At 37.3% G+C, this 12,276-nt stretch overlaps 1 protein-coding gene across 1 annotated transcript; it reads right to left on the minus strand.

Moving 5' to 3' along the window:
• Positions 1-3,246: 3,246 nt before the first annotated feature.
• SRD5A1 (steroid 5 alpha-reductase 1) lies at positions 3,247-12,030 on the minus strand. The gene is made up of 5 exons (XM_042461231.1): positions 11,797-12,030; positions 10,848-11,014; positions 7,958-8,059; positions 7,537-7,687; positions 3,247-5,412 (listed from the first exon to the last, which is right to left on the minus strand). Exons 1-5 carry the CDS (start codon positions 11,958-11,960, stop codon positions 5,346-5,348), a joined length of 651 nt encoding a protein of 216 aa, XP_042317165.1. The 5' UTR covers positions 11,961-12,030; the 3' UTR covers positions 3,247-5,345.
• Between the last annotated feature and the right edge of the window lie 246 nt (positions 12,031-12,276).

The raw sequence follows: 12,276 nt of genomic DNA on the forward strand, positions 1-12,276 counted from the left end.
CTTATTTACTTATACCCCACTCTTCAGCCAACATGGGCATCCAGGCTCAGAGCTAAATCCAGGAGGATACCCAAGTGCAAGCCTGAGATTTCAGGGGCAGCATAACTCCTTCCAGCACAGGCAAAGTCCCTATTCCCCGATCTGCCTTACGAGTGATCAGGAGCACCCCTGTCTTAAGTTACAATTTGTTTGCCCTCATCCAGTCCATTACTGACAGCAGACCCTGGTTCAGTACAGACAGGATCCTTGGAGTCAGACGGAAAGAAGATATAGAGTTTGGTGTCATCCACAATCTGGTGACAGCACACCTCAAATCTCCAGACGTCCTCTCCCAGTGGTTTCATGCAGATGTTAAATAACATGGGGGATAAAACAGAATCCTAAGGGACCCCACAGGACAATGACAGGGGATCTACCAAGAGTCCCACATCACCACCTTATGAGTTTGGCCCTCCAAGAGACTGGACCCATTGCATAACAGTGCCCCCAAGTCCAATCTCAAGAGAGGTGGCCCAGAAGGATACCATGGTTGATGGTATCAAAAGCTGTTAAGAGATCCAGCAGGACCAACAGGGACACACTACACCAAGGTGACCAAAGCTATCTCTGTCACAGCCAGGTCTGAAGTCATATTGTAATGGATCTAGGCAATCCATTTCATCCAGAAACCCCTAGAACTGGAAGGCCACCGCTCACTCCAGAAGCTTACCCAAGAAACTAGTTGATAGTTATTTAGAATGGTGGGATCCAGGGAGGCCTTTTTCAATAATGGTTTCAGCACAGTCTCCTTTAGGTAGGACGGAAACCTCCCTTGCTGCCATGAGGCATTCACTACTCCTCTTACCCACTCAGCCAGTCTCCCTCTAGCTGCTTTCAGAAGCAAGGAAGGGCAAGTATCGACTATGCATGTGGCCCTCAACGTTTCATCCATCTTGTCCGCATCCTCAGCACCTCTTGGGTTTTTCAAATTTACAATCAAGCCTCAAGCACAAATGGAAAGATGTTGACTAAAGGAATGCAGTAAAAGATCAGAAAGGAAAACAAATGCTTGTTTTTAAATGTCTTATCATGTTAAATGCTTTAATATTATCACAATGCTGGGGCCACTTGAGGAGTTTCAGAACAGTATTGGCAGAGATCATACATTACACTGGCATATTATGAAATTCCATCAGGTGTAGCTATGTCTTGTCCCCAATCTCTGCACACACATCCTGTTTTCTAGCTTGGCTTCCCTCCTGATGGCTGTTCAGTGGTCACAAAGTGGGAGGAGGACAAGGGATAGCCAGATAGTCATCTGGTTGCAGGAAGATGATATCATCTTTCTGGACTTGTATAGGACACCTGGGAGATCTGTGGGAATTCCTTTTTCTTCCTGTGAGTGGCTGCAAGAATGGAGCTGCTTTGCTGTTCTTCTTCCTTTCCTGGCCCCTAGCTGTGGGGACTGGCATCCAGTAGACTCAGCTAAGAAGTCATAGTGCATAGAAGTGTTGAATTCCTCCACCTACCAGGCTCAATACAGAGATGTAATTTTCAGTTATGCCTGAATACGTTGCTAACAGGAGCTAGGACATGATACCTTCTTACTGCTAGAGCAACCCTAGAATTGGAAGAGATCTCTGAATAGGATCCTATCACTTGCCATACAGGATTTCAGGGCCAGGGAGAGTCCAAAAGGTATATTCCACTTGAAGAAACTGAAACATTGCAAATATAGACATACCTAAATTGGTTTTACATTTTTGCTCCAGTCCTGCTAAGATGCTAAGATAAGTTGGCAGCACATCATGTATCCTTGAGAAAGAACACATGTTCTCAACCTGATGACAAGTCAGGAAAGGTTGGGCAACAACATTCCCTCAAAAGCTGCTCAGTTGGAGCCTTGCCCTTGCTAAAGCACTGTCTGTTTTGCTATGCCCTGCACTGGACAGCTCCCCTAGTAAACCAACCTTCCTTAGTTTTTTTTAAATAAACAAACTTAATTTAGTATATATAAAAATACACAACACATATAGCCAAAACTTACATACATAAACCTCCACCCACATAGATACCCACCTAAAAACATTATACATAAATAACACAACACTTCCTTACTGTCTAAATACTACTGATATTTCTATAGTATATATTTTACTCCTTATGGAGTGATCAGTTTTTTGAATCCTTTTTCTACATAATTAATAAGTCAAATACAGTTATCAACTTTCATGTGCTTTGGTGTTTTATGTGCTTTGGTGTTCTGTTTTGACCTACAGAAAACCCCCTTATCAGAAAGAATTGTCCTTTAAGGATGATTAGAAAAGGATACAGAGATCATTTGGCTGAAAGAGATGATCGATTCATTTTATAGTGTCTTAGATGGTGTGGAGAGAATGGGAACTAAGCATCCCAGGTAAACCCCTTAAATACCACTGCTCAAGTTTTATTAATAATAATACAATCCAGTTAAGAAAAAATAGTTTTATTTCATCAATAATGATAAAGTACATTAAGTACAAATGACTATTTTAAACTAAAAAAGCACCAGTATTTGTTCCTTGTAAGTAATATTTGAAGAATTGCTGTTAACCCCTCACTATACTTGGCTAATGCAATTCCCCATTTATTCCTATTCAATATGATTAAATTTTCCAAAAAATAGTTTTATTTCATCAATAATGATAAAGTACATTAAGTACAAATGACTATTTTCAACTGAAAAAGCACCAGTATTTGTTCCTTGTAAGTAATATTTCAAGAGTAATATCTGAAGAATTGCTGTTAACCCTTCACTATACTTGGCTAATGCAATTCCCCATTTATTCCTATTCAATATGATTAAATTTTCAAAAAAATAGTTTTATGTCATCAATAATGATAAAGTACATTAAGTACAAATGACTATTTTCAATTGAAAAAGCACCAGTATTTGTTCCCTGTAAGTAATATGCTATGAGTAATATTTGAAGAATTGCTGTCAACCTCTCACTATACTTGGCTAATGCAATTCCCTATTTAATCCTGTTCAATATGATTAAATTTTCAAATTAAAATTAGTAAGGGAAAGTTTTCTTCTAAATAGTGCTGACCCAGGGCCAGAGCTAAAATGTGAGAAAAGAGTGTTTCACTATTACAATGGCTTTTGCTGAATGTGTTGAAAATACAGTGCACCCTTTTTTTTACGCGGGGGATCCGATCCGGACTCCCCACGTGTAAAAAAAGTGTATGCTCGAGCCCCATTAACAGTAACATCTAAATGGGACGTGCCACCCCTTGCACCCCACACGGTTTTCAGAATATGCTGAAATCCACGTATGACGCGGGCGCATTGTAATAGTGAACAGTGACTGCAAACTTGCATCCTTTTACTTGTAAATATCACTGATTACAGTGGGAGTATTTCCAGATACGCATGGATTGGGTCATTTACAGTGGTTTTGAGCAATCAGCGTCACTCAAGAAATACTGAAAATATTTTACATTGTCAGAAATTTTCAGCTCTCATGGAAAGGCAACTGCTGCATTTCATCTTTCAAGGCCTCTTGTCAACTTCCAGTGACAAATACTACTTCTAGACAAAGGCCACCTGATTCATTCAGTTTTTCCACTAAAAGGTGGAAGCAGAATTTCAGTTGACTTTCTAGACTATTGGGGAAGCTCCACCTTTTCTTTTCTTTTTGTTAGTGCCCATCTCTTTATGCTTCATCTGGACTAATAGCAAAATAAGTGGGGAAGGCACATGCCATCATATCAAGAAATGTTTATCCACTGACAGTTATTTCTCTAAACCATAGGTTCTGGTATAGCAGCTGATAATTTCAGGAAACCTTGGAGGAGGTGGCAGCAGCTGTTGCTGCTGATGTTTTTAAGTTTCCCATAAAAACCAGCGCACATGTTTAAAGGATGGAAAGGGAAAGACAATTAATAGCCTCAGCCACCTGCTCTCTGCGGACCTATTGAAGCCAGCTAACTGTTCTTGCCCTTCTTCCGGAGGAAGGGCAGTAAGAGAAACTCAGAAAGTTAACAGGTAGCTACTTCTTTTTGTCTTCAGGGTTAGCAAACTGATTCCGGAACAAGGTTTCACAATGAGGTAAGTAGAGGAATAGTTAGTGGAACAGCCAAATCCACAAACCCTTCCTCTGTTTTCCAGCTCCCTCTCCTTAATTTCTACCCTCCTACAGTATCACTTGCCTCCTCTCGCCTGTTCAGGTTCACTTGAAACCATCCAGGAAAATGAGGAGGGAATACAGATGTAGCACTTCTAGAATTTTCTCCCCTGTTTATTAAGACAAAATTTGGGTAGGTGTGGAATGCATTACATTCTTTTCCAAACTCTGTATAATGATTACCACTTTACTAGTTTAGCACCTAAGCTATATTATGTATAAGTTGTTTTCTTCTAAAATTATGTTTGGATACAGTACATTTAAAATATAGTTTATTCAATTGCAAATTTTTAAACTGAATTCACTTTTAAACATTTTAAATATTTATTACAAGTGGAGCTAAACACTAAGAAATTCCGTATCCCTTAGTTTAAGAAGTGTGACTTATTCTGAACATAGTGTTCTGAACACTGTTAAGAAAACACAAAAAGCATTCATTTTCAGAAAAAGAACTGAGAAAAACGTGTGGGGAAAAAGAAGTCTTATTGAACACTAATTTAACTACATGAAACTTTTCCTGATCTAGCCCCTTTTTATGTACAGGTTGAGTCTCCCTTATCTGGAATTCGGAAATCCAAAATAATCAAAAATCCACAAATGTCCACATGGTTGGCTGTGATAGTGACGCCTTTCCTTTCTTATGGTTCAATGTACACAAACTTTGTTTCATGCACTAAAGTATTAAAAATATTGTGTATGGTGCATACGAAACATATACGAATTTCATGTTTAGACTTGGGTCCCATCTCCAAGATATCTTTTTATGTATATGCCAATATTTCAAAATCTAATAAACTCCAAATTCCAAAACACTTCTGGGTGGAAGCATTTCGGATAACGGAGACTCAATCTGTATAATTATCAGCATTTTTAAACCCTTTATTTGTTTTACAAGTCTTTCACTTCTAAAAACGTGAGGCTTGCATAAGACAATCTTTGCCTTTTCACATATCACTTAATTTTTTGATCTGGGATAACTATTTTCAAAGACAGGGTAGCACAATATTTACATTCCAAAAATAGGTCCTTTCTTATCTCTACTGGAAATCATTTAGCCAACATCATCTTTCCACAATAGCAGAAGAACTCATTTAACCAAAATTTATTTTTCACAATAGCACCCAAATTTATTTAGGCAACTTCTTCTTCCATAGCAGCAGTTATTATTCAGAGGCAGCAGAGAATGTGAATTGGAATTCAGAATAGATATGGAATAAGTATTTTCCTGTTGTACGGGTAGTTTTCAAACCTTTTGTGGTACCACCTGAGGAAGAAGTAGCAATAGTGAGCAATATCATTTAACTCAGTGTTTGCATCTGTACAGGTACTACATCCAGATTAATAGTACCTAAGCATAACATTTCACACGTCAAAAGACTAATTATAGTGGAACATTTTGTTCTTTCTGACTACTATAAGAAACATCAGCATTCCACAACTTGCACAACTTAAGAATTGCCTCATTAAGAGCATAAAAGGCCTGCAGTGAACAGATGGTAAAATAAGCAATTGGAAACAACTGATTGTCAATGCACTGATTTATTTAGTACATATCTATACTACCCGGCATTTCGAGATTTTCAGCTATCTACAACATTTAAAACCCAAAATATAAACATAGAAACCTAAATCCAACTTCTAGTCCCAACCAGAATCAACTGAATGTACATAAATGTTGACTTACCATTCAGTACCTGATTAAATGGGTCTACTCTAGTCAAAACTAGCAATTAGATGTAGGCAAGAATTTGCAAGCATAGGAATTCCAGACAGAAACACAGTAAAAAGTGAAGAATGTTGAATAATCAATATGTTTAAAATGCCAGTTTGCATTAAAAAGTGTTTTACTTGGCCCATAAAATATGACAAAGTTGGTACCAAGTCAACTGGACCACCGTGCCACGGACTGGAAAAAGCTAGCATGGATTTCTTAAGAATCAACTTAGACTAACCTTAATTCTTTTTCAGAAGGATTGTTGTTTTAGCTCATTGCAAGCATACTGTGGATGTGATTAAAGCAAAGTATCTGATAGTATAGCCTACATTTGACTAGTTTGCCAATTAAAATGTAATGGAAAACTTTGCCAGATTGTTTGCTAAAATTACATCCACAGTGTTCCATAAGGTAGATCCATGACCAATGGAAAAACTGTATTTAAGGAGTACTGGGTAGGGGAGAGCCATAATTTAAAAAACAAACATGTACCTATGACATGGTCTGAGGGCTGCCTTACAAGCAAGACTGTTTTCTATTACTCCAAGCAGCTTGCTGTTCACACAGCTAATTCTCTGTGCTTAAAAAATGTGTTATATATTATGCTAGCAACAGGATGTGATGATGTGCTGTCCTTCCCGTGGGAGCAATAATCTGTCCTCATGCACATCCTCAGGCTTTCTACTCACATTCTATTTGCTTGGAGTTTTGCAGCCACTTGGAGTGGCTTAATAATAATAAATTAATAAATTTTATTTTTACCCCGCCTTTCCAAAAAGATGATCAAGGCGGCTTACAAAGGATAAAAGCAGTTACAATACAAAATAAAACAATTACAATATAAAAGTTAAAACATTACTACGTAAAATGGGAACAGGAGTCAGAAATTACACATGTCCAGGGTAATAACAATCAAATCACAATAATCCGTGGTCAAAAAAGGAAAACAAGGGGCAGAGAAAAAACAATTAACTAAATTGAGAAGGCCAACCGAAATAAGTATGTTTTTAAATTCCTTTTAAAAGAATCTAATGAGGCGGCGGAGCGGAGCTCTACAGGGAGCTTATTCCAGAAGGATGGGGCAGTGATGGCAAAAGCCCTCTGAGAGGTCCTCACAAAATGAGATCTGGAGACCTCCAACAAATTAGTCCCGGATGTTCTAAGTGTGCGGGGCAGATTATATGGGGAGAGGCGGTCCTCCAAGTTTGAAATGTATATGTTTTTGGAATATTTTCGATATTTTCCATCAATATGGAGGGCTGATGGTAATAAAAGCTTGATTTGAAAAACTGAAGTATATTTAAGCCAGGTGTATATTTGCCTCTCCTTTTTCCTCCCATGACAAATCTAGATATTAAATAGGTGATCTAAGTAATTCCTATAATCAATATAAAAAAAGACCTTCTTAGGAACAAAAATTCCTGAGTTGTATGAAAGTCAGTGCTTGCTGGTCATGTTGGGACTTGTTGATTAGAAGGGACTTTACGCTGAACTTAGTTACAACTTCCTTTGAGTCCTGGAAATGTTATACTGTTTGAGAATATATTTTGTTCCTCTCCTTCCATAGCCAAAGAGACAGACAGTTGTAATTAGACAGTTATGGATTAAAAGTACTGTTTTATTATCTCAACTGAAATGAAAATTCAGGAGAAATTAGAATTTCTGAAAACTTACTCATGATGCTTATATGACCGTAATGCCAGTATCAGAAGTGTGCTGATGGCAAAAGCAGCACTTTGTATGGTACAGCAGGCAAGAGCAAATCCAAACCATTCGACAACTTCTCCAAAATAGTTTGCTCCAGTTACATATTCAAACATTCCTCCTAAAGAACAAAACGTATTAGTTGAATGATCACTTAAAAATCAGTTAAGTTATTACAATTCTACAATTCTGTTTGGATTTCACTGATTTCAATGGGACCTATTTTCAGGGTAGTGGATATAGGACTACAGCTTTAATCAACTCCTCCAACAGCTAGAATTCACAAGGAAATTGTAGCCTTAACTGTTTCAAAGCAAAGAATGTTTCACAGCAAATGGTTTACATTTCAATGAAATATTTGAGCATTAGCTTTCTATGGTGCATTACTTACCTCTTGGTATTTTATAGCCTGTCTCTCCTGGTTTTCTGAGATTCCTCAAAATGTGATCAGAGTGTATGTTAATTGCCAGACCACTTATCCACGCTATAACACCTGTTTTGAAAACAGAATCTTTTTTTTAAAAAAATGAGCAAATAACACATATTTATATTGTAGCGAGTGGTCTTCTTTATTTTTCACTATAATACTACCCCAGTGCCTATCAACATACCAGTGTGGTCTTATCACCTCTAAACACAGATATGAGTAATGCTGTGTTTTATATTTTCAGTGAGAGATTGACATCTTTTGTGCCTAGCACCAATTAAAAATTAATTTGCCAAGACTGTCTGGAACCACAAATTTAAAACTTGCCCATTTACAAATGTCCATCATGGATTATACCTGCAACATCCATTCCATGTCTACTGGATCATTCCTGTCCATGTGTTTACAGAATCTTACAAAAGACTCTTATCAAGTTAGTAAAGTGGGGGAAGCACATAAAGCCAGTCAATCGTACTTTCCTTTTTACACATAGGGATGGAAAGGCAAAGAGGACCAGACAAGAAAAACAACACTTCCATTTCATTCCTCCTCCACTGTGAGGAGTGTGTTAACTTACATAATGGCCTACATAAAAGTCAAATCAAGATTCTATGATTCTAGATGGCCTACACAAAAGTCAAATCATGATTCTATGAACTGAAATCTATAGCTAATCCAATTGTTCCCCAACTATCTTCCAACTCAAAATTGTCCTTAGATTAATGCAATCCTGGGCCCACACAGTGACACACACCCCCTTCCAGCCTTCAATTTCTTTCCTGGAATGTAGCAGGATGAAAAGGTTGAGAAGTGGGTCCTGAATGTTTAAAATTCTTATAAATCTCTGATTTTATTGCCATCCAGGAGACATGCATGCTGGAGGCCAATCCATTCTCATCCAGTGGTAAGGCTTGTTTTAGTACTTTCAGTTGAATTAGACACTGAAATTGCAAGCCTTGGTGGGTTTACTAGTAATTTTACCTAGTGCTCATTTCATTGGATTTATCTGCTTGAATATTTATTTCTCCCCTTTTAATACCCCTTATATGAGAGGGGAAGGTTGAAACAAACTAGAAGATGAAGGCACACAACAATAAGAAGTTGCACAAAATCTCTTTGCTAGTTTGCCTGAAACGCGGTGGTACCATCAGCCAGAAGAAGCAACTAAGCTTGAAAAGTCCCTCCTGTTTTGTCAAACTGTTGTAAGGTTATAGTGCTTTGTTCATTCCCATGTTATTCAATGGGAAGATATACAAAGCCTCCAATTTTTGAAGTGAGGGTTCATGCTGGACCTTAGATGTGATGGACTGAGCCCAAACTAGGCCAAGTGATACATATTCTAAAACACCAAAGCAGCATTCAGATCTCAAATCTCCACAGCCAGTGGTGCAGGACAATGGAAAATGCAATCAAACCATATCTGGAGGGCCCTATGTTCCCCGTCACTCATCTAGAACATCTCTGCCAATTTTTGTACATGTATCATGAAAAGAATGGTTCATATACATATTTTATGTACTATTAAAAGAAAAAGAAACAAGTAAGGCAATGGTCAGAATGGTCACAAAAGAAGAAAAAGGATCCCACAAGATGTGTGCTGAGTTTGGGACGAAAGCTATTTACTCTACTGCAATCCTGTCACAACTGATGACAGAAAAGGCTGGCAGCAGAAATTAATGAAGTAGCAACCAGTCAAAATAGCTAGCTCCCCAAAAGTTGTTTTGCTTACCTTATGTGTTCATGAAGTTCCATGTGTGCAATATTTAAATCGGCTTAGATTCCTTTAATATATATCCTTCAGAGGTGTGTCGATGTTTTACAACTACCAATAGTAGTTTATTTACAATTATATAAAGGATTAAACAAAAAATGTCCAGCTATCTGCCATGATTGATTTTTTCTTTGTTTTTTTTATAGTGTGAATCCTGGCAATCCAATCAAACAAGGCATGGCAAAATCAAGAACCAATCAATCAATAAGCACACGCTTATTCATATAAGGCAAATGTTTTCCAAATGTTTCCAAAATAAAGATACTTTATACATCTTTTTGTAAATTTTTTATACATAACTTGTAATTCAAGAGACTGAAAAACTTTTTTGGACTGCAACCCCCAGACTTCCCTAGCCTCCATCACCATGATTCTGTAAGTTTTAAAATGGTAACATTTTGAAGTTCTGGATTATGCATGTATGAATGAGTGTGCTCAGTAAATGGAAAGCCCTAAGTGTTAGATGACACCAATTTTCATTATGGAGCCTGACAGAAAGAGCTTGATTTGGGTAGCAAAATATATTTTAGGTGCCTAGATTACTAGCTGAAAAAACAGAATGGCTTTGAAGAAACTTGTTGCTAAAATTTGGAACAAGCATAAATGTTTAGGAAATGGGAACAATACAGCTGGCCCTCTGTATCCAGGGATTCTTTATTCACGGATTCAAGAATCCATGCCTTGAAAACATTTGAAATATATATAAATTCCAAAAAGCAAATCTTGATTTTGCAATTTTATATAAGGGGCGCTATTTTGCTACACCATTGTATTTAATGGGATTTCATCATCTATGGATTTTGAAATATACACAGGGGGTTCTGGAATCAAACCGCAAAGGATACCAAGGGCCTACTGTACTCCTTATATAGGACTACATTTTCATTTGGAAGTATGATGTACTCAGCTGTAGGACCACAGAAAAAGGTGCCTCAGCCTGAACAAAGAAAAAATGAAGCCCAAAAGCTTCCACTGTAGCATCATCAAATAGTTATTCAGGGTGGAAAATGCTGCACAGAAACAACATTCAATTATTAGAGATATCTGAAAACTTGTTACATATTTGGCACACATATAACTCACCTAAAATGAAACGTGGATCTGTCAGCCAGTTTGAAGGGTATTCCACATAGTTACTCAAGCTCCGGCCTTGCAAATACCCATTATATGTACAAAATATAAAAGCTAGCAAACAAGTGAAGAAAGGTGTTGGTTTTCCTCCACGAATTAAGAAAGGAAAGATGAATGACCTAGAATAAATATGAAATGTTAAGTTTTCATTTGGTTATGGTTTCAGTTAATAATACTTAAATAAACAAATCTAAACCAACAAATTTAAGCTGTATGTTTTCATTAAAAATGTAGTTTTTTTAAAAAATCATCTAATTTTTCAATGTACAGTAGATTCCATTCTCAGCTGCTGACTTAGAAGTGAAGTACAAAAGTTTACATAAAAGGAATGCGTATTTATTTATTTACTTCATTTATATGTCGCCTTTTCCCCAAAATGGGACCCAATGTGCCTTCTAAAAACAGTAAATTAAAAATTAAAAATGCTTACAATAAAATATTTAAAACAATTTAAAAAATCTCCACATCAAAGACCATAAAAGCACTTTAAAGCCATACAAAAGTTAAACACAAATAAAACACACAAATAAATAAGTGAGGGGGAGGGTCAGGGTGCTGAATCTTGAGACGATGGATTATGGGTTGTGTTAAAAAGCATTGGCTCGTAATTTTAAAAAGAAAAGATCCATAAAACATGTTTTTTACAATGTACTTAATAAAGTTATGTCATTTGTCCAATACAGTATAACACTGCTCACGGTGACCAGATGGAGGGCAACACACCACAAAATGTAGGACTTTGAAGAAAAATGTGGGGCATTACCAAAAAAAGAGAGAGCTAAAAACACTAATATAAATTTAAATTCATGCTACTTAGTCATGCTCAAAATAGAGGATATTTTGGAATTCATTCTGGACTGAAATGTAGGGTGAATCCTGGAAAAGGAGGACATCTGGTCACCTTGTGCATACTTGATGCTGCTGCTCCTGCAGCAGATGGAAAGGAACTGAAGATTTAGGCATGTAGGGAATGGGCACAATAACCACCAAAATGCTTAATAGCTCTAGAGTTTCTGAATAACATATTGTGCAGGCACAGATATGTGTGTGTTTCACCGAGACCATGGAGAAGAAACACAGCCATTATAAAAGAAATAAACTTATACAGATCCTAGAGGAATCAGATCCAAAGGAGAATTCTGGTAGCAGCACACTTTGAGAAAGACTGGGATTTTCAAGTGAAATCACCCCTGATGATGCTTAGCACTGTCATCATCACAGCGTGATTGGATGTCACAATAAGCCAGGGATCTTATTGTGACTCTGCCTTGTTGTAAATGAAGAAAGTTGCCGGCTTCTGCTGCCAACCAGTCCAGATATCAGCTGGAATGATCAGGCACTAGAAGCCAACATAGTGCTATGTGCACAAGCTAGAATTTGT

This window comes from Sceloporus undulatus, chromosome 4 (genome assembly GCF_019175285.1).
Source record: "Sceloporus undulatus isolate JIND9_A2432 ecotype Alabama chromosome 4, SceUnd_v1.1, whole genome shotgun sequence".
Classification (NCBI taxonomy): Eukaryota; Metazoa; Chordata; class Lepidosauria; order Squamata; family Phrynosomatidae; genus Sceloporus; species Sceloporus undulatus.